At 41.0% G+C, this 23,786-nt stretch overlaps 1 protein-coding gene across 8 annotated transcripts in view; it reads right to left on the bottom strand.

Annotated features, from left to right (window-relative positions):
- nrg2a (neuregulin 2a) overlaps positions 1–23,786 on the bottom strand; it is an 81,541-nt gene that overhangs the window by 24,232 nt on the left and 33,523 nt on the right. For all 8 annotated transcript variants that reach the window (XM_057361265.1, XM_057361268.1, XM_057361266.1 and 5 more), the window contains exons 2-4: positions 18,012–18,177; positions 16,503–16,621; positions 1,668–1,788 (exon numbers count right to left, since the gene is read on the bottom strand). In XM_057361265.1, the coding sequence (XP_057217248.1) occupies positions 1,668–1,788; positions 16,503–16,621; positions 18,012–18,177 (406 nt within the window). The remainder of the gene's footprint in view (positions 1–1,667; positions 1,789–16,502; positions 16,622–18,011; positions 18,178–23,786) is intronic.

The raw sequence follows: 23,786 nt of genomic DNA, 5'->3' as shown, positions 1-23,786 counted from the left end.
CTCTCCAGCACGCTACACGTGGGTTGTCCGAGCGGGGCGAGAGGGCTGCTTTTTTTTTCATTTTCCAGAGCACAGACAGGGAGTCATATCGTACTCATCAACATCTGCACCAATGAGTCAATACGCTGTGTCCCGTCCCGGGATGAGAGGGACACGAGCAAAGACCGAGAGAGAGAGAGAGAGAGAGAGACAGAGGGTGTGTAAGGAGAAACGGATGGGTGAAATGATAGATACCATTTGGTCATTCCTGGAAAGAGACTTGAAGAACTCCAATTGGGGGAAAAAAAGAGGAATCCTTACTTCATTTAACGTGCAATTCTTGATCATTCGTTTACAAACATTATGAAGAAAGAAGGAAAAAAAACCACAAACAATAAACAATCAAACATATGGGTGTTTCCTCAACTACAGGCACATTTGTCTCAGGTGTTGATATTGTTTAATACAGATTTCTCATTTTTTATGTTACATGCAGGGCTGGAAATGGGGGGAATGCATGGGGATGAGACCAGGGAGTGAATTTCAAGGGGAACACTGAACAGGATTTTCAACTTTTATCCATGAATTGGCCTCCAGAAGCTATTTACATTTGATATAAACAGCTGCGGAAAAAATTGAGAGACCATTTCAAAATATATATATTTTTTCTTAATTTACTAACACGGGTATGTGTTTAGGTAAAATGATCATTTATGTTTCATTCTGTGAACTACTAACAATATTTCTCCCAAACGTCAAATAAAAATATTGTTTCTATTTGCATTTATTTGCATAAAATGAAAACCGGAGAAACAGGTCAAAATAACAGAAAAGATGCTCTGTATTTTTTTCAGACCTCAAATACTGCTAAGAAAATAAGTTCATATTCACTTTTAAGCAATACAACAGTAATATTTGTACATGTATTTACTTCAAAATGTTTTTTTTATGCGATACCCCTTACTGTTTATGACAGTTTTCATGTGTCTTGTCATGCTGTCAGTCTTTCACATTGCTGTTGGATGACATCATGTCACTCCTGAGGTTTAATTTTGTTGAAATTCAACAGACACTGGACTGAAATGACCACAATACATCTAGAAATGCTGATTCAATTCAAATTTGGAATGCTCTCTTAGTTTTTTTTTCACGGCTCTATATACAGAAGGACTTATTGCATATACTGTAGTGTTTAAGAGCATAAAAATTAGTCTTAAAACGTAAACTACAGTTATTTTAAAACAATATCCATCTAAACAAAGTGGAAAAATACCATTTAATATTAATTGAAATAAAAAAAGCTTTATATAAATTTCTACGCAATTTGGGACTGTCCCTCAGTTTTGGCATCGTTCCCCACTAATAAAATAGTTTCAAGATTCATTTACTTACAGTATCTTCCAGGGGGACAACAGTGTCATTTAAGTATTGTACACGCTTAGATACAAGACATGTGATGTGTGAAGAAAATCCGATAAACTTCATGTGCTTTAATGGAGTTTAGAAGTTCCTATGGTTGAAGAAACACCCTTACACATTAAAATCACATCTACTACACGTGGAAGCGTTTTCAATCGAAAATGAGTTTTGGATCAGTGTAAACAACTTAGAAAGAGAGAAAGTACAAAACGCTCCAGCAGAATTATAAACAAACAGACATCAGAGCAAAAAAACAGAGTGAAACTCACTTGCAGGACAGCTGATTTATCCCATGTATGAAGTAACAGTCGCCGCCATTCACGCAATACGCCTTCTCTGTATCGTTGCATCTTCTGGCGTGACCCGATCCTGGAGATAACGTTGTGGTTACTACGGAAAACAAGAACACAGACGTTTAAAGACACCATCATCGACAGATCATGTTGTCAAACCATAAGAAAGAGCATTCAGCAAGAGCTTTGCAAACAATAAAAAAAAAACAACACATCATTGCACGAGAACCCCAAACACGGCGAGAAGATACGACGCGCCGGCTTCTCAGATAACATTCATTACCTGTAACTGATAGTTCATCACATTAGAGCTGTAATGGATGGCTTATTTCCCGTTCCCGGCGCTTAAGTGTAAACACAGTGATAGTACAGTGACTCACTAGAACAATGGCTCTTTGGTTTCCATCACCAATCTCGCTGTACATCTTCCTCCGGCTGGAGTTCGAGATGTTCGACAGTCAAAGATAAATATTTCAAAGAGCGCTGTGGCCCCCCTCTAAACACACACGCCACCTGCTCGCTCTGATTCACAGGTCAGGAATGGATTCGTAATCCTGCCGTATTATCAGAACAACGTTCAGCATGTTTTGGGAATACCGCACCAAGAGGCCAAGACAAATGAGAGGGACGGGGCTGAAAAAACAGATTTATAAACACCTTGAAATGATATTATAACCACAGTAATAGAAATATACTTATCCATGACAACATTTATTGTAAAAGAGTGCTACATCACAACTTTAAAACTGGAAAGATACAATTGTCACCCTAAGGGCCCATTTTTTACCTGTTGGTTCAGCAACCAGGCCTGATTTTACCTTACCTGACATATTCTTTGGATAATGTGGGATGCATGAACACGTTTATTGACTTGCGAATCTAAAGCAGAATGTGATGATTGACAGGGCAAAGTGCTTCCCACAACCACATTTCACACATACCTATGATATTCCTCACCGCGGTTACCTTAAACACATCTACAAACACTCATGCTATCACCACCCGACTGATGCTTTTGCCAAGCACGCGGGCGGAGCATCTACCTCCCGTTCAAACTCAAAATGGCGTTTGTGTTCGTTTCATCTGGCTAGTCACGACGACAAAACAACATCTATGTTGACACAAAAGAAACAAATGGCACTCCTCCAAAGCTTCTGGCTTCGCTTCAACACCACAATAATCTGTAATCAAACTAGTTATTTACAACCTATGGTAAATGCAAGTACATTTACTTGAACATGTTTTTTGGTCATTTACGAAGCAAGACATGCAGTAATGCAGTACACTGACATTGAAAAAACCAGGCATGTTAATTCGAAAGGGAACTCGCAACTCGGGTCTGGGTGTTGGAGCTCAAATTCAGACCTCAAGCTGAATACTTGAACATGTCTGCACTGTTCTACTGCCCGATTTACTAAAAGGAATGCAAACATGTCAACAAAATTGTTGAGCGCATTGAATTGGCACAACAACGTTTTTGCTGTTTACCAGGATTTTACAGCATCACTCCACCACTGCAGTCCAGGAACCCCAACTGGGTCTTTAAAATGCAGATTAGGCATTACTGCATCTGGATATATGCCCAGTTATAACAATCCTCATCATTTGATGTATCGCCATGCTACGATCAATAGGAAACACATACAAATGTCTTTCAAAAGAAATTACATTCGCTGCTTAATAACTAATGCGTTTCATAAATAAGACGACGTAAAAGGAGACATGTTTGGACTTTCTGTCATTATTTATTCACCACCACGTCATTCAAAACCTGTGCGGTGGTTTTGTGTGCATACAATGGAAGTCAATGGTGCCATTGTGCTATTTCAGTGCATGACTGAATGACTGAATCTTTTTTCTCAGCCCCAACCCAACTTTAACTATTTTAGCTACACCTACACATGACCAAGACTGTTAGTTAAGACCAAATGTCACACTAAAACCACTGTAAATACGTGTGATGCATTTGATTTATTAAATGCAAACAGTCATGCACCTCACAACTTTTCTTAAGTTATTTTTGCAATTACTTTCAAGCAGCTGGTCTCAAGGTCAAAGTATTTGTGAAGGTGGGAAGTCATTTCCTCTCATGTTCACACAGGTGTCCTAGCAAAGTAACCACAGGTGTACATTAACTTTGTGGTTGTCAAACCTAAAGGAACACGTCCAAATTGTCCCAATATAATCTCAAAATGTGAAAGGTATAAACATATAAATACAAACTCGACTTCGAGCAATTTTGTGCTTAAAAGTGTGCCGTTTTAACATAAATGCCACTTGTTTGATTATTTTGTTATTTGAAGCAACGACATTCATACACATTCACACTTGGGTAGTTGACATGTGTCCTATGGCGTGACATAGCAAAATTAAGAAAACAAACTTAATATTACATGTTTTATATTATTAATATGTTAATTTATCATATAAACTAGCACAAGAGAGATTTATCTTAATCGTTTTTCAAATTTGCCATCACACTTTAGGACAAATTAGCATATTAGTCTGTCAACTACTCACTTACAGCTTAATAAGGAGAGTTCCCCAAAAATAAAAGTCATCATTTGGTCACCATCATGTCATTCCAAGTATATACATGAGTCTTTCTCCAGTGGAACACTAAACAAGATATTTTGAGAAATGTCTTAGCGATTTTGTGTCCATACAACGGAAGTCAATGGGGTCCAGTGTTGTTTGGTTACCAACATTCTTCAAAATATCTTCTTTTGTGTTCTGCAGAAGTAAGAAAGTCAAACAGGTTTGAAATGACATGAGGGTGAGTAAATGACAGAATTTTCATTTTTGGGTGAACTATCCATTTAGGTGTCTAAATAGCCTCGGTGTATAACAGATGTGCATTATGGGCACATCATAAGAGCCATTAAGACATGTTTAACAACATTGTAATGTTAACTATACCCTATATTGAACAAACTGACATGCCTGCAAACTGTGTAAGATTGAAGATTTCAAAATGTATAAAACTTCAGTTCACCCCACGGCTACAATAAAGGTTTTTTAAAGTCTCTGTTTCTCTTTGCATTGAGACATGATTAAAGACTGTCTTGTTCCGAATGAAAAGAAAACCGTAAAAATGAGCCACAGCCTGAAATCTGAAGAGAATTGTCTTCAGTGTAGCCTCGGGCCATCGACAACACAGGCCAGACACTTACTCAAAAATTCAGCTGAGAACAAAATGTGCCACATCGTTGTCTTTCGCTCTCTTTGTGCAAATGAAAATAAAGTGCGATACAGGGAAACTCTTGTCCCAGCAGTCCTGAGCCGCAGATCTCCAATGAGGAACAGCTCACCGTAAGCCCCCGGCTAACACATGTACATCTGGAACACCCGACTCCAGCGTCCAAGAAAAAGTGAACAGATGTGGAAACGGTTGAATTTGGACCCTCTGATATCAGACATGATCCGGGTGTACTAATGTTACCACATCAGGTCACATGGGTGAAACCAGAGGACCATCGAGGTTCAGATGTCAGGGACATTGAGTTTATGAACTTTCTTGTTTAAGAACTGTCATGTTTATGGAAGTGCATGTCTAGTCAGGCTGTGTTTGTGAATAAGCAATAATCGCATTGTGTGGCTTTGGAGCTCCAGACAGTTTAAAGAACATTTTGTGCCAGTTTGCGCCTTCAACACGCGGTGAGGAAAATCAGTAACATTTGCTCTTGGTGAGTTTGCATGACATGAGTTTGTCAGATGTTTGCAGAGCTGAGTTTATTTATTTGTTATTTACTGATTTCAACAGTTCGGCAATTTCAACGTTTCAAGTCATTGTTATGAAACATGAAATTCAGTTTAAAAAAATCACGCATGTTTTTGATTGTCAAGCTAACGTGTGTCACTTCTGCATGTTACAGTATTAAAATATTTTAACATCTGAAAATATAACACACTTCACTTTTAATTTATGTGAAGGGAAACAGGAAAGCGGGTGAGGAAAAGGTGATTTGAATATGACAAAGCCCTCATTCTGGTGAGCACATCTTTTCGTGAGTCATGCACCACCCGCCACGCCACAGCACACGAAACTGAGCCATTCTTCATATTTAAATGTTTACTGTATGTTTCAAGAATCACTCAACTGTATGGCATTCAATTTGGAAAGAAGGAAACAACATCAACATATAAACTGCAACAACACTCCTTGCAATTTCAACATGCATACGGGCTGGCAGAGATCCAGCAGGTTGCTGGGTGGTGTGTGTTCCTGTCACTCCCTCCTTCTCCTCTCCATGCCCGCTGAGAGTTTTAGCACGTCTCAGTGCCTGTTTACCCCAGATGAGGAGTAATGACAGCAAGCAGTTACCTGCTCAACAAGGCTCAGTCCCTCTAGATGCAGAGATGGAACATGCAGACATTAAAACTCCCCTCCTGTGAGACCTGACCTAAGAACCTCATAAAGACTGAATCTAGAGTCAGTTCGCTCCTTAAAATATATGCACTCTTTCAGAGCTCCAGCTCCACGTTTGCATTCCTTACTGTCATCTTTCATCCCAGGGATTTTGAGCAACGGTGCACTGAAAAGGGGGTACCAATAAAGGCAGGATTCACTCCCGCAATACAGCATTTATTTAGGTATCGATCAGAAAATGCACGCAAACATTCTAGTTCATACGCTGCAGTTAGACATCTGTATGCTATTCTTTCGATTTAGTTTCTTCTTTCGTATCAAAAAAAATACTACGTAGACCTGCCTCAGCAGGTTTGCTGGTTTTGGGAGAAACTGCTAGATCAGTTGAAGACCATCATGGCCAGGCATCCAAACCACCATGACTTTTTACCTCTTTAAATTTACTGAGTAGTATATTGCCAAATCGTAACGCTCAAAGTTCATAGAGAGACTTCATAGAACCAGGAACTCAACAGCCTGTTTTCTGAGAATTGAAATGACGGTGTAAAACCCAAGTGAAATATGTAATATATAAAGCATTTTTTTGAAAATCGAAACATGAACACTGATTGTTTAACACATCATAAACATAATAAAGACTTTCAAAAATAGGCAAAATAGGACCCCTTTAAAACTGGACTAACTTGACCGGAAGATCTGCTATATATTAAACCACCTGAAAGCAAGCCAGATTAGCATAATGTAGAGTAGAACCCTGCCCAAGTTATTCTAAGTTTTGGCTTTTCATAAAGTTCCCAAGCGCTGACTGACAAAATCAATGCTATTCCCTTGTTTCTTTCAAAACTGAGTTTGCGAAGAAGACTGTGTGTCAGGAGCCTGTTGGGTATTGTGGCAATGTTTGTCATGTTTATGCTTCTGATCTAGTCAAAATCTCTCCATCAATAATTGAGCTGACAGTTACACGCCTGCACAATATTCCCTAATATTTCTGAGGTTCCAATCAATTCCGCTGGAGATCTGGGAGAGCTCAGTAAATACCTGCTGAGGCAGCATGTGCCAGGGAGAGAAGAGGGATGAGGGGAGAAAGAGAGAGAATCACTGCACAATTATCAAATTTCCACAACCAAATCTTGCATTTAAACCCTTTGTTTTTTCAATACATTTCCGTGTCGTGTGAAATGGCTCGTAATGCTGTAATGGACGAGGCAGCTAAGTGGAAAATAAGATGCATCCAGCGAAGCTTATAATGCCTGTGCATTGCATCAGTCTTTGGTGTGAATCTTTTTTTGTAGCAATGCTGATAAGCTAAAACAGACATGACATAGTTCATGCTAAATGATAAACAAAACATTCCCACCTAACAAAGTCAGTTTCATTCCCTGACGATCTCACACTGGTCAGTCTGTCAACGGCGGAACGGGCAAAGACGTCCGTCTAGCATGTGCGAACACACTATAGGCCAAGGTCAAGTTCTTCATGCCGAGCGCAAAGCAAGTTCCATTCTGGCCTATGGTTCCCACGAGAGGTCACTTTCTCCGGTCTAAAAACCCAAGAGTTTGGCCAGCGAGAGTTTGAGAGTTTGATTAATCCTTCAAGGCCAAGAAACTGAAAGGAAGGCCTGGGTGGGGGCAAAATGGGGCCATCTGTATAGCTTCATAAACATGTCTGTCTTTCTGCGCTCTCCAAAGGGTTCTAGGAAAGTCGTAAAAAATGAAAGGAGAGGTCCCCGATGCTGAAAGTGCTTTCTTTTCTTTTCTGGAGACACAGTGTGCAAATAATTCCATAGGCGGAGGGAGGTCCAATGAGTGGCTGCCATTTTATTAATTAGAGACCTAGTTGAGTAGTGCCAACAAAGAATATCCGTTGATATTACATTCACATTACTGGTGCGCCCTGTGGTCACCAGAGAGTAAAGTTAAACAAACTATAGAGACAGCAAATGATGCTTGAGAGATCATGACAAGTTGGCCAACATCTCATGCCAGCAAACTGTCTCACCCCTCTCATACTGGGAAGCTCTGGAGATGTCTCTTGTTACAGCCGGGAGTAGAATCCCATCACTGCACAAAAGGTCAATTTTTACTGCATGCAATCTTAAAGCTTTTGAGTGGTTTCCATTATGCGAAACCATTACGTGCATCCATTCTGTTTCAAAGGATTCCCAAAGTGTTCAGAGAGATCTTCTCAATTTCACATTTATAGGTGCAACACTGCATTTATTAAAAGTCTCTAAACAAAATCTTATGGCTAGGGGCAAGAAAAATTATATCACACTACCAGTTTTGTAGCAACAGCTTTGGCACACCACAGGGCACCGGAGTTCAAATGACAGCATTGTTTTGATTGTCTAGCAGACTGGCGCTGTACAGTGGAACCGATGGATTTTATCTCGAGCATGCGTGTGCGCTTGCATAAGCAAGTGTGAAATATTCATAACATACACAAATACTGATTTGTCTTCATATTTTATCATTTATTTTCAACAAAATAAGTGAGCCAAACTTTTTGCATAGTGGAGTCAATACAGTATATTCAAAATATGCGGGACTTATTTAGTCAGGCATGTTATGGTCCCCCAAGGTAACACATAATCCTTACAGGTAACATGTAATCCCATGTGCAATCAGTAATTTACGTAATCCCTTGTTCCGAGCGTTCTTGACAGAAATTTGTTGTAAAACAAATGTGTGTGTGGTGAATGTAGAACACAGCTGTGGTGCGGTTGCATTCTTTAGCGTTTTAAAGGCCCTGTGTAATCTATTATCTTTTTAAAGCCTTCAGCGCGGCTTTACATGTTTGCATTAACTGCATTGACACACACAGACAACAAAAGGCACGTCTGTTAGGAAACAGAACTTTCCCTGGAACGCTCCGATTTCTAAAGTGATCCGGTTTTCGGATGTTTACTTAAACCCTTTTGAAGGAGACATATTCTGAAGGACAATCAGTAGGAAAAAAGTCCAACGCTCAGTGTGAAAATGTAACATTGAACCGAGCAAATGAGTCTCCCATGACAGCAACACGCTGGCACAGGAACCGACAGGTAAGACATTTACATAAAGCATTTACATATTTCACACTTCGAAGGAAGCGTATTAAAAATCGTGAGACGCGTGTCAAACAGTCTTTCCAGTCACCGTTTAGGCAGGAGGCCAAACAAACCCTTTCCATGCAAAAAAATTGCATGACTTGTAAACAAAACATCACTAATGACAATGCTCTAAAAACCCTATTTAAGAGCCATGAACCCCATCTGTAAACCAGTTCTACACAAAGCCAAAGTGACAAATACTCTGCACCCTCCGCCAAAACAACAACAAAACACAAAAAGCAAAAAAGAGGTGATGAAGAAGGCGGGAATAAAAGAAGCATAGAGTGAACCCTGTCCTGTATTTTTCCCTTTTCATTAACAGGTCTTTATTTTTCTCTTCTATTGCCATCTTCCTGCTGCATAGCTGATGTGCCCGGTCTTGTCCTCCACAATCGGAGACGACTCCAGGAGAAATCAAAGAGTGCTATTGCATGCGATTGCACAACAGGACGCATGTGTAAACAAGCAAGGCTCGGGGCACTTACCCAGAGGGGGTGGGGCGCTGCTGGTCGCAAGGGCGAGGGCAAGGGTGCTCACTGGGCTGGAAGTAGGCTCGGAGAAGGCCGTGCCCGGATTGAGTGTGGGTAGAGACTCCGGAAACCAGAGGGAGGATGAGGCAGCAGTGCTTGCAGGAGCGGCGAGCGTCTGCAGAGCATCATGGACACGGAGCCCCTCCTCCTCATGGTCTCCCCTGAGGAGATCCAACCAGTCTGGATCCCTGCTGCGACTGGCACCCTGTGTCAAAGCGCGGCGGAGCAGCAGCAAGCAGGCTCCGAGTCCCAGCAGCAGTAGCAGCAGGGCGGGCACGAGGAACAGGAGTTTTCCCCCACACGCTCCTCTACAGCAGGGCCTCGGAGGGCGGCGTGGGGATGGCTGCTCCTGCGAGAAACCCAGCCCTGCGCTGCTGCGCTCAACCCCGGGCACGAGCCCCACGCTCTGACCCTGACACAGAGAAACCAGAAACACAGGCAATGGATAGACAGAAACATCTGGGTCCATCGGAGGCTCATCCAAATTCAGCTCGATCCTTCCTGGCTTCCTCTGCTCATAGGGGCAACCCCATCTCTGCTAACACATCTAGTCCATACTACTCCTCTAAAATGCACACACACATGCGCCACTGGTGTGGATTGACACCCCACCCCTGGATTTTTCCCGCGGCCAGTTGTCAGCACTCACACGGTGCCGCCCTCGCACATCAGCAGGCGTGAAATCGCAGCATCGGGGTCCTTGGTGCAAGCTGGCAGACGGAGCAATCGCAAAATGTGGGGCTTCAGATCCGCATTTACCCTACCCAGCAAACAGCAGCACCAGCCCACTGCCCCACTCACACCAGCTCTGATGGTCACAGCCAGCTGCAGAAAATACACCCAGCACACCCACATTTACAGCATCCGGTCTGATGGGGAAAACAGAGGGGATCTCCCCACCCAAACACACTTAATGAAGTAATGAATACTGTGGGCCGGACCACCAGCAACATGTGGCATGGGGGACAGCTGGGGCGGACAACTACAAACTACAAAGAGTAACACCTTGAAATGAAGTAAGCATCAGTGGGAGATGTATGTACTCCTTATGTGACCAGAGATGTAGATCCACAATTCAGGGAGGAAAACTAGCATTTTAAGCTTAAAGGCCTAAAAAATTTGACCTACAAGTCAAAGGTCACACACAGACCCTAATTTAAAACAGTTCAACTATGACTAGCTTTGTAATACAAAACACAAGTTCTGACACAGACAAGACTTACTCTAATACACAAATACATTTTTGCAAATTTGGTTACATCCTTACACAGGTTTACTTATCTATATGAAGACTTCTATTGTTTTTATACACAGAAAACATTTGGCATTTTTACAATTTCGACAAAAAACGTTATTTCCTGTTTTTTAGTGTGTTTTTACAAAAAAGGATGTCCCCAAAGGAAGATTTTGTTCAGATTTGTCAGGTTTGGGGGACAAATTTGTCACCATAATACAGTATAGTTAACATACACGCAAATCTTAAAGGGACAGTTCACCCAAAAATAAAAATTCTGTCTTCATTTACACACCATCGAGTTGTTCCAAATCTGTATAAATGTCTTTGTTCTGATTAACACGGAGAAAGATATTTGGAAAAATGCTTTTAACCAAACAGTTCTTGGCCACCATTGACTACCATCAATGAAATCTATACTGACTATAATCTACATAAAAAGTTGTTTGCTCATGAATGACCACATAAAATAAAATAATTCAATAAAATAAAATGGTTTGTTGAGTATTTAAATTAACACATTCAGTCAGTCATGGTTAAACTGGACTGTGGGGACTGGGAAGTGAATAAGAAGATTTTTTTTGTGCTGACATACAGTGTGCAAAAGTGTTTGGAGAATTTGTCCCATAAAACGTGTGGAAATCAAAACAACAGAGCTATTTGGCCTTTTGGCAGTCTTTAGTTTTTGATGTGTTTATGTAAAGCCGCCCTGTTTGTGTTGAATTAGTGCTGTTGTCACCAGTCGTTTGCGCTGGACTGTAAATACAGTGGGCTTGCCATGAATCTCCGGGACCGAGGGCCTACACGGGCCCTACCGCTTGCCGGCACCGATCAATGCTTTCAATTCCCTTACAGGTACTTGACATTCTATCGCAGTCACTGCCAACATCCCAAAAAGATTTCTAGCGTCCTTTAAGCCCAGTTAATCTAGTCGTTTGGGCTGAGAGAGAAAACGAAGAGTGTTTTTTTGTGACAAAATGCATTAGGGAGAAAAAAGAAAGGGAACCGGAGAAAGTGATAAGAGATGTCCAGGAAGAGAACGATGAAATATTTTGCAGCAGGCAGGAAAGAGGCAGCAGATGAAAGAAACAAAGGGTCAACGTGGTTATCCACAGTTTGATGCTGGTGCTTGCCAATGCATGGAGCTAAAACACGACATTAAAGATAAGTGATGGTTTACATTAGCGGAGTTAAGCAGCAATGGATTGGCTTTCATCACAGGAGCAGGTGTTGTGTGTGTGAGCATTTGTGAGGAGCTTCACAGGGGTTTGTGTGAGCGAGAGAGAGAGAGAGAGAGAGAGAGAGAGAGAGAGAGAGAGAGAGAGAGAGAGAGAGAGAGAGAGAGAGAGAGAGAGAGAGAGAGAGAGAGAGAGAGAGGGGGGTTGCTGCTGGTGGGCCCCAGCATGACTGATGAGTTTGGAACAATCGGCCGCCCAGCTGCGTTTTCCATCAAACACATTCCTCTCACCTCACGCTCTGCGTCTCTCACTCATTCACTCCGCCGCTGTAAGCAGCGCCCTCTAGGGATGTGATTTTTATGTGACGGACAGAAAATGCAGAGCTGGAACAGCCCTCATTTCTCCACTACAAAGCATCGATGTCCAACTGTGTTTTTCCACTAAAATATATATCTATACATCTATGATTCTGATGAGATTAAATTTGATCTGATCGTGTGCAACCAAACATGTGGCAGAGTTTCAGAACTTATTTTCCCAAAACAGAGACGAGGGATCAAAATTGAAAACGCAATCCATATGTGCAACTGCCTGAGGTATTATGCAAACAAAGCCCAAAAAAGCCTCAAGTTATCTTTTCTTCGAAGTCATACAAACAGACACACACATAGTTCCCTAACCAGAAAAGTACTGCATCGATGCAAAAACACAAATCGCGTGCCAGCTGAAGCAAGAAGACCACACCAACTCTCTGGAAGCCAGCTGGAACCAGGGAACCCCCGTCTAGCAGTCAGTTAACATGAAATGAAAATGAACTCTATTAACTTCCTTCATGCATTGATACAGAAGCTTAATGCAAAATTTATCAGTACACATACATAGACACCAACAAATAAATATTTGCCTTCGTAATCTTCAGTATGGTAATAACGTACACCACCTCATGATTTTTTGTACCCTTGTTTTTATGCATTGTTTTGATGGGCCAATCAATTTACAGGTAAAATCAACCCTCCATTTATATCCTTTTTTCATAGCAATATATCTGTTCCAAGGTCCAGTTTATGAAATTTAGCAGCATCTAGTGGTGAGGTTGCGAATTGCAACCAACGCTGTACCCCCTTCCTTATGAAGGTATTTTTGGTGCAAAACTACTGAGCGCCTGTGAGAGTGGAACTTGTAGTTGTAGAAGTCGGCCACACATGTGTATCAGTAAATTTGAAGTCAAAATTTGAAGTTGCAAACTTGTAGATTGTTTTCCTCTCCCGCAAACACAACACAACAGTTACACCTACTTGAATCCTTCAGTGAGAGTGCACAAATCCAGTTCTACAAATCACAAACTAAGATACTCGTGCACTCACATCTTTTGCTACGATTGCTGCAGTAAATATGGTGCAAAACACATTCACACACCTGCACTACAACTACAAGTTCCACTCTCACAGGCGCTCAGTTGTTTTGCACCAAAAATACCTTCATACTTCCTTTCGAGGCGCTACGATGGTTGACACAGAACTAATATGTCGTCATGTTTACGCTCTGTAGAGCAGTTTGTCCTTTTAGGTCTGTAGAAACAACATGGTGAAATCCATGAAAGGGGACCCGCGGTGTATGTAAATAGAAATAGCTCATTCTAAAGTAATAAAAATAAAACTCTTTATTATCTCTGAACACATAGTTATGTATATTATATTGCATTTCTGTCAATAGATCCTCCAAAAAATTACACACAGCACCTAGGGCTTGTTAACTAATGTATTTTCTTTTTTGCAAACTAAGTTAATCATTATTACAAGCATTGTGCCGACTAGACAATAAAACTGTGTTTTTAATTTTGTAGGTTGTGTTAGAATATTCATTTATAACATTAATATTGCCGTCTGCACAGGCACGTTGTCTGTCCTCTGTATATATGTCTACAACTGAGGCATTCCAAACCTTCTGACCTTTTTTTGTCCTGCTCCACTAGTTCGGTGCCCTGTGACACCACAATGCTTTGATAAACCTGAGTGACCAGACACAAACAAACACACACACACGCACGCACGCACGCACGCACGCACGCACGCACGCACACACACACACACACACACACGCGTACAAACACTCACAAAAGACCACCATGCAGCAGGCGCCGTGAGGTAAAACACAGCAGTATTGGGTTAAAACACATCCATTATTTGCCTGCCGTGCAACCATGACTCGCCCTCCGGGGGAGCAGAACGGGAAGGGGGCGGGGCCTAAAACTGTCTGTTGTTTGTCTTCATTAATTGCAGTCCCAAGGTCACCGGGTCTTTTTTCCTCCACTCTGGTGTTCCCTGGACAGCCTCAGTTCACCCTGTGCAGCCGTAACTTCAACCCCGATCGGCTATAATTAATGAGTCCAATTACTCTGCTCAGTTATCTTGTTAAACTTACTGCCGAAAGAGACAAAATATGCATGCGTGTGTTTATTGGAGCTGTTCAAAGGGGACGCATGTGATGAAAAACAGCCTTTATGAAGAGAGAGATTCATTTCCTGTGTCATACCGTCAGTGCAGCAGTGACAAACATCAGCCATCTGATTGGCCGCTGTGCAGCGAGGCAGCATGCGATTGGCTAAATGCCTAGTCAGAGCCAGCAATCCACAATTGCATTAGAAAATGGTTTTGAAACAGCTGCCTCTGCAAAGCAGCTGGGTCTCCTTGCCTTTATCTCTCTGTCTTTGGCTCTCCCTCCATCTGTGGCTTTCTGTTCCCTCTCTGTTCACCTTCTTTTCTCTCTCGTTCCCTTACGTGTCCTCCCCAAACCAGTATTTCTCTTTTCTCTATTGACTTTTTCCCTCGCTCTCCTTCTTAGATTCACAGATAGCGCTGGTGCGCGCAGCTGCTACGGGCCCCCAAAAGCTCTAGTGTTTCTCGACAGTAGCCGCTGTACCGATGACCTCATGAAGAAATCAATCTAGTCAGCAATGAGAATACATTAAAAACCTCTCCACAATTCTCCCGAGCAAACTACATCTTTTTAAAATGTTTTAAAAACTAGTAGACTAATCTGTCTTACGGAAGCCGTGTATGATTAGGTCGGTTTTGAGTTCCCCTGACCCCAATCGGGCGTTTACATAAGACATTCTTGCAGTCAATACAACTAGACGGAGCGCAACGGAATGGAACAGAATACAACATTCGTCTTAAAAATGCAAAGCTCATAGGGGATCGACACATGCAATGCAACAGACAAAAATGCAGTCGCCAAAAAACGCAAAGACAAATGTAAAAAGTTTTAGCATGTAAACACAGCGATTAAAGCACTACCGGAAAAAAAGATGTAAAAAAAAGAAGAAATATTGCGATCATTGTGACCATTCGTTCTATACAAAATATAAGATCGCTTCCCATAATTTGCATAATCAGACTGGAGAAGGCCGGCCAACCGTTTATCACAGCATATCTTTAAATCTCAAGAGAAGATATTTCCTAAGCGGTTAGATTTATTTGTTGCTCCCCCGGGCACATCTGTGCTTCATTGGTGACGGCCTCATTCAGAGTGTTGATCTATGTTGCATGCTATTTTTTTTGGCCCCCTCCCCACGCCTGGGGGAACACCGACTCTGATGGGCCCGGTCTTGCCTCCTCTTCCTTCTACCTGTGTGTGTGTGTGTGTGTGTTTGTATGTCTGCTGCCGTGATACAGCAAGACTTGTTGCAGGGTGCCTGACATGCCGACAAACAATCAGAGTGAAACATACATAAACACACGCATGCACGCAGCTCTTTGGATAGTCCCACTGCCACACGCATGCACACAGGCGCTCACACATTCTCAGCTATAGTCTTGAGCGTGAGATACCTGGAGAAACCTTCGTTCAGAACATCAGCCAACTATGCACTTACAGTACCACGGAAAGTCTGATATAAACACTTGCTCTATTTTTGAGTGCGTTGTGATAAAGCGCACATGAAGTATTCATCACTCATCACATGCAGAGAAACTACAAGTGATATCTCAAATGTGCAGAAAGAGATGATCGCAAATGTGTGTCAAACTGTGCTCAGGTTTCCCCAATACCACAGTATTTAAATCATTTAATAAGACTCTCAAATATTTGACAATTAAGACCAAACTCAATAAATGCTAAATGTCAATTGTCGCATGTGTTTTTTATTTCTCCAATTTGATACTTAAATGTAATGAAACTAAGAACACAAACTGTGTTTCCTACGCTATGAAAAACAATGATCTGAGACCAGTATTGTTCTGGGCAGTCAATACATCCAACATTTCGTAAACACACAAAAAAAAAATTCTAATCAAAATCACCAAAAGAAACACTTCTGACTTCCTTCCCACAACCGTTACTGATCCACCTAAATTGTTCACAAATTATTTTCATGAAATGATCACTGTTATATTGTAGGCTGTACTTACTGCTCTGTACATGTACAGTACTGGTGCCGTTGACCTTCCCCACAATATTCTCTGCAACACACGTGTAATTCCCAGAATCCTCCAGCTTTGCACTGCCGATCTGAACTTTGGAGGTTTTCCTTCAAAAGAAAGAGAAAAAGTCAAGGATTGACACACAAGGATAAACTCTACAGCATATGAGCTTGGTGGAGTGGGAAGTGAGTTGCAAAATTCTGGAGCAAAACCTGTGAAAGTTCTCCCTTTGCTCTCTCAGATGATCCACCCGCCAATGGCCCATATTCCAATTAGCACAGTGTTAACAGACTCGGCAGTCGAAATGAAATAAACGTGATTTTACAGCATAGCCCGAGGTTCAATATTAAAAGTTACAAAAAAATATTTTATTCTACTAAAAAAAGCATTTTTGGCACTAAACGGCCTATGCCTGAAAGTCAGAGCTCAGTTCAAGTCTATAAAAGTACAGAACGATGTAATGCTCACTTTCTTCGTAAACTAGCACATGTTGGGCTAGATTTACTAAACAGGGAAACATAGCGCAATAAAAAAAAAGCGCCGATGGGAGTGAAAATATCTGCGGGTGATTTACTAACAAGGCACACATTAAAAAACACAGGCGCAATATCTCATTCCCATAACGACCAACACGATCTACCAAGAGCAGCGCAAATTAGCGTAGGGTTTAAGACATGTTTTTTGTGGGCGTTAATTAAAGCTGAAAATACCAGAATAATGACGAGCGCAAAACTTAGTAAATCATGTTGCGTGATTCATATAAATACTCTCCTCCCATAAAGTTTGCATCTGAAGAGGATGCAACTGCATATGCCATAAGGTCAGTCGCAAAAACAGCTGTGTCCACGCCTTTTCAGCGCTTATTTACACTGTGTGTCTATAGTAAATACAGACAGTAGTTTTTTTATGCCAAAAGAGGCTTTTGCGCTGCCGCAAGCTGTTAGTAAATCTGGCACTTAGTGTTGTGTTTTTTTAATGAACGTGAGCTTTGCATTGCTGTAGGTCTCCCACATGTGTAAACCAACGAAGGTTATTCACTTTACCTCTGCTGTGGCTCTCAAATCAAATATGGCGTTATCTGCGCAGGTTTGACGTCAACATAGAATGAGACACAGAACTAATGATTTTTATTGACGTGAATCTACGTCTTAACAACCATATTTGATCTGAGAGCTGCAGAAGAGTTAATTCAGCCAATAACACCTGTTCCTCACATATAGCTATCACAAGCTAAAACAGTGACTGTTTGAATAAGATCATAATTTTTGTTGTTGTTGTAAATGAGAGTGGGCACATACGATTAAATGTTCAGTAATAGGTGAACTATTGCTTTAACAATATAATAGGCATGCATGCTGGAACCATTCAATTTAATTAGAAGGGAAAGGGCAAAGTCTACATTGCCCAAAGTATGAAGCCCTCATCTCGTGTGAAGGTCACGATATTTTTTCAGAACTCGCTGTTGGAATGTTTCGGCACTAGCGGACATGCACTCACTTGACGTTCCTGATTTTGATCTGTTTGCTCTTTCTCAGCTCAGCGCCATCTTTGTACCACTTGTAATCTGGGGTGGGGTTGCCAGAGGCCTCGCACTTCACGATCAGTTTGCGTCCCTCGTCCACCAACACAGTTTTCTTCATCGGCTTTAACTCAGGACCAAGAGCTAAAGAAACAAAAGAAAAGACATGGCATGGCATTAAAATTTGTTTGAGGACCCTGAGACTGTAACACTGACTCAACCGATGGGGCAGGACTACTTGTTTTCTGACCAATGGTATTTTCAAGGAAACTTTGTGTAATACTGTTTACAGATGTTAGTAGTGCAGATATGACGCGGTTCACCTTAAACATCAACATGTTGCACTGTGGTCGATGCTATTTCGGAGAAGAGTAGGGGAGGGACCCAGAGAGAGAGAGAGAGAGAGAGAGAGAAATCCAGAAAAGTCTCTCAGCTGGCCAGATGATGTCACCAGAGACACTAGCAGTGCTGCGTTCTTTCTCTTCTCTCTGGGATCAATGCAGCACATTTACACCACTGATCAAAGCTCTGCATTCGTGCTGCTGTTCACTTTCATAATCTTGACAGCAGATCTGAGCAAGCAAACAGAACCGCAATGACGCGCAGGACAACCTCAGGTGAACACTTGAAGATAACATTATGTAACAGTTTCAGTTTTGAATGTTGTTTTGTATACGGACCATGATAATTGGGTTGTGAATGGTCTAGTTGGTCAATAGCTGGTACAACATGAACATCAATGACCAATGTGAACCTGCAAATGACCTACTTAGACTATCAAGAAACCAGCTACCTCAAAACTGTTTTCTCAAATTGGCTCTTCTAACAGGGTAAGCAATGCAGTTCATCCAATCACAAATGGTAACACACAATCAAATACCCAGAATGAGAAGACCTCATGTAGCTGTCAAAATAATGTGTTGTCATTGTCAACACTATGTTTAAATAGGAAAGATTGAACAATACTCGCGGACCATTATCGGCATAATCGGAAAGGGTGGAGAGGCTTGGCTTGTCTTTTACAAGCTTTTAGAAATTATGTAAGAGCCACTGACGACAGCTGCTTCACAGTTCGTCAATTAGCCGACACCAGATCTCAAAAAACAAATAAAATCAGTCATGCGGAGAAGTTTTTGTACACATGAGTCGCCACATGCCCGGACGCTACCTCGCATGACCAAGAAATGCATTAAGGGATTAAAGCGGACTCAGAATCTGCAGTCACACCGCTTCAAAGAGTTGGGGTTGGTTGACCGAGGGGCAGAACTGGGCGATGCTATTTGGCTGTGCCCGACTGTCCTGAATAAAAGAAGGGCACTTGTTGCCCCAGGGCTGGGGCAGGAGTAGCTCTCAGTAGCTCTGCGGGCCTTCCCAAGGTGAATCCATTTAGGAAAGTATCCCTGGCTGTCTCTTGTTAATTTGACAACCCATGCTGCCAAAACCTAATTAAAAGTTTCCACCTATAATTGAACAGGATGGCAGGCGTCAAAAAATAAACAGTTTTTTGAATACGCCAGCATTAACATCAATTAAAATCTTGACAGAGGTTGCTCAAACAATCAGCGGACATCCTAATTTAGGAATATTCGTCCCACTTTCCCGTCCCAGAAAAGACAGCTGTTTGATCCAAACATCTGCTTTAATGGGCTGAAGGCTGCGGCGTGCGCCGGTATTGATGCTGACAGTCTTTGGCACGATGTTTGGATTGCAGTGTCAGTTGAATAGCGTCTCAGCTTTCCTATGACAGCGTCTAGTGATGTGCATTGTCTCAGAAAAACCGCTAAGTGTCCGATATAGTTCAGCTCTACACAATTTATTGCTCAATGCTGTCAGTACACCTCAGAAGCCATTAGGCTGATAAGATGCGGTGTGTCGGCGATGCGTTTTTTTATAAATGTGATACTGTAATCTGCCTGTATATTTTGCAGAGTCGTGCTGAATTCCTGTCTGTTAAAACTCTAAGAATTCAGCTCAGTTTTATTTTAATTAAAAAGAAAAGATGCATTTTTTCAAATGAGACACAGAAACAAACTTTCACAGCAGAACAAACGTTAATAAATCTTAGTAATGTGATACACATCGAAAGCTGTGTGAAAACAAAACTGAGTCTTTGTTGTGAAAGCCGTTGAAGCGATCTAGATTTATCTTCCATCTAGAATGCATACAAGTAAACAAAAGCTGTGTTTTCCCTGAATGTATCTCCTCCTCACCCCAAACTCAGAACACCTGCATCATTTCCCATCATGCCAATGGTTCTGATCAACTGACCCTTACTTTAACTGGTAGGGCACTGCTGCAGCAATGGCGATGGATTCGAATCCCGGACCATACACACAAACTGATGACATATATACCACGACATAAACTCGCAGACTGCCAGACATCATATCGTAGCAGAAGCCTGACTAAGCTGAAGAAATATTAGGCCGAATATGAGGTCAGAAGGCCGCCCTTCAATCATAATGTGTACTTTGAGGGTTCTGTTGAAGGACTGACATGAGGCATCTTGTTCCGAGTTGCTTTTGTACATACAGGGCGATACATGCCCGTGTTCAGATAAAAAGGGTGGGGCGTCTGATTTGAATGCTCCATGTTTTCCACGAATCCAGAGTGATGTAAAGCTGTATTCAGTCTAACTCTGTGACAGAGTCGTGCTAGACTATTCAAACTCATAAAGAGATCAAACACAAGAATTAAACTAGGTGCTGAAAACTGTCAATTTACACTTAAACGGCGAATCAAAGCTTTCTCATGCCATGTCAATGTAAAGAAAAATAAAGCCGCTAAATCATAATTGCCGGAGACGGAAAGCCATTTTTTTCAGGATGCTAATTTTTACAGTGACGCATATGAAAAATACTGTAATGTATTGTGCCGTATTGTATTGTGTATTTGGGCTACCTGAGCATGCAGATTATTTCACCATACTGCCCCTCAGGTAACATTTTTCATCAGTGCTTTAACGCAATCGTCACAATTTTACGAGACCCACATGACACCTTTGCTGTCGCTTGGTGGCTTTGCTTGTAATTCAGAAATGGCTCGGAAATACATAACCTGAGGGACGAGCTCACCTTAAGATGGCAAATCGTTCTGCGGTCTGGAGAGAGGGAAGGATTACGTAAAAATTTAAAAACCACACAATGTTTGTTATCTAGCGAAAGTATGTAACGCACTTCTTTCACCCTTTCCAAGTAATGCAGCATTTATTTTCACTTTCGTGTTATGACACATATCTTGTTTGGATACATAGTTTGAGTATGCCAAGAAAATTGCACTCGCCAAAGTTCCGTCAGAATAAAGAGCAGGATCATACTGGAACAGGTATGCGTGTGTTTTTTGAAGGCTAGATCTCACCTTGTCTCTGGCTCTTCTGCTGAGAGTGACAACAGGTAATACTTCACTGGAGTTTCTGCCAGCATGGAGTATTATTTTAGCAGTATATGAAATTTGCAGCTCTGTTTATGAAGTATTTTCCAAAAGAAGATAAGCTTGGAGAAAAGATTAAGAGAATCAGCACAATATCAATCAAACTGTAGAATATTATATCCAACTATATAACTATATACATCGAACCATATCATCTACATTTATGTGTTATATAGACCACTTCGCAAGATGTAAACACTTTTATTTATTTAATATTATTATTTTTAGAGATGCACCGATACAAAATTTCTCCACCGATGCCGATCTGCTGATACCGATAGCGATTCTAAAGATTAAGTTAATATTTCTTACCTTTCTAAATGTTATTAATTCATGTAATGACTAATCATTAAACATCAAACTGGTGATGTAGAAATACTAAATAAACTAAAGAGCACAGCCTCTTTTGATTGACAGGATATATCGGCCGATAGTGTAAAAAATTGCTTTTAACGACAGATACCGATTATTGGTCGGTGCATCTCTAATTATTTTCTTTTAACCTTACATATATAATAAAATCTTAAAGATAGTAGTTTAACATTTTGATTCGGTTATAAATGTTTTGTTGGTTGTGTTTTGTTCAAACGATTGTGTAGTGTTAAAAACTGAAACAGGAAGTTCTTCTGGACCAGAGTTGGACCAGCATTGTTTTCGTCCTCCAAAGGGGTCTATATGAGTCACTGAGGCTAACTAATAATATTAATAATTATAATAATAATGTAAAAAGTTTATTATCAACATTAAACTATGCAAATGGAATACTATGCCAAAATTCACTTTTCCTAATTATTACAGATTTTTGGAAAATAACCTAAATCCTCTTTAATGCTTTCATAACAACTACACTTAATTTTTTTAATGCCTTCAATCAAGCGTACGGTTTTCTCTCGGCATGTTTTCAAAGACAGAGCGATCAAATAACATAACAGTCGTATCAAAACAGATTTAAATAACCAAATAAAACCACATCTAAGGCAAAACGGCAACTTAAGCTAAATTTACAGCTTGCAACAGAGACTGCGATTAGACAAACATGTGCTTGGTATAAAAACAGTCCATAGTATTATATTAATATATTAATCGAATAATACACAACTGGAGAAAGTACAGCAAATATAAAATAATTTAAAAAGCAAGCATACTGAATCTTTAAGGAAAAATTTAAAGGAACAATACGGCAATTTTAGGAGGATCAAATTGACAGAAATACAATATAATATACAAAACTATTTCTTCAGAGGTGTACAAAGACCTTACATAAAGAACCATTAAGTTTGTAATACCTTAGAATAAGCTATTTATATCTACATACAGAGCGGGCCTACATACATTGAATTCGCCGCCATGATTTGTACAGCAGCCCTAAAAGGACAAACAACTCTACAACGCACGTTTTCTCTTCCTCTCCGCTGCGGTATCGTGGTGAAAAGGATCACGGGAAGATCCGTGATCCGTATGGATTGTGCTCTCTGGTGCGGAACGCATGTGACCCACGGATTAACTGAAAGTTTATTCATCATTGAGTAAAAGAGTAAAACGCGCTCTCGCTCGCTCTCCAGTTTCAGCTCCAACGCTTAGAACGACATCTTTTTGTACTGTGGAGGACACCGTCGTGCTTGGACTGAGCGATTCATGGCAAATCTATAATACAACGCTAGTGGCCGCTGTTAATTAAGAACTGCACCTTTAAAGAAAAGCTTAAACGAAAAGTTGGATAGGTAAGTATTTCAAAGGTGACCAGAAAACATAACCACTTGTTCTAACAGAAGGCGTTTTCCACATTTCTGCAAAATATTACTCATCAATAACGTGATCAATTTTTCCCGCAGAAAACAAAACACTTCCGTCTAAAACGGCCGTTATGAAAATAAACTTCTTCGCATGAGAATGCACTCTTTAAAATACTTCCTTGGATTGTGGGCATACACGGTTCCTCGGTTTCTACAGAACCACTCCCACACAAGAGATTCAGGATTGACACATTAGCATTGTTGTGTAAAGCTAAGCCTGTTTTTGAGGAACAGTAGATAACATAGCCTGAGGTGATGCTGCACTCGCTCTCACGGTTTGATGTGCTGCAGAATTCAGCTTTCGTGAAGCACTGTGGACAACGCGCCACTCATATGCTGTTAATCAGATAACAGTCAATATTGCATTTTAATATCAAACATGATATGCAAAAATATGATTCATCACTTAAAAACCCCATTTCGATCTTGTTTCCTCTTCCTCTTTGTTAACATTTCTACACAGAAAATTTGGAACGTGAAAATGTGAAAGTTCTTATCAGGATACACTTTTCCAACAGACTAAATAAATCC

This window comes from Triplophysa rosa, linkage group LG19, assembly GCF_024868665.1.
Source record: "Triplophysa rosa linkage group LG19, Trosa_1v2, whole genome shotgun sequence".
NCBI lineage: Eukaryota > Metazoa > Chordata > Actinopteri > Cypriniformes > Nemacheilidae > Triplophysa > Triplophysa rosa.
This window is presented reverse-complemented; position numbering and strand designations above follow the sequence as displayed.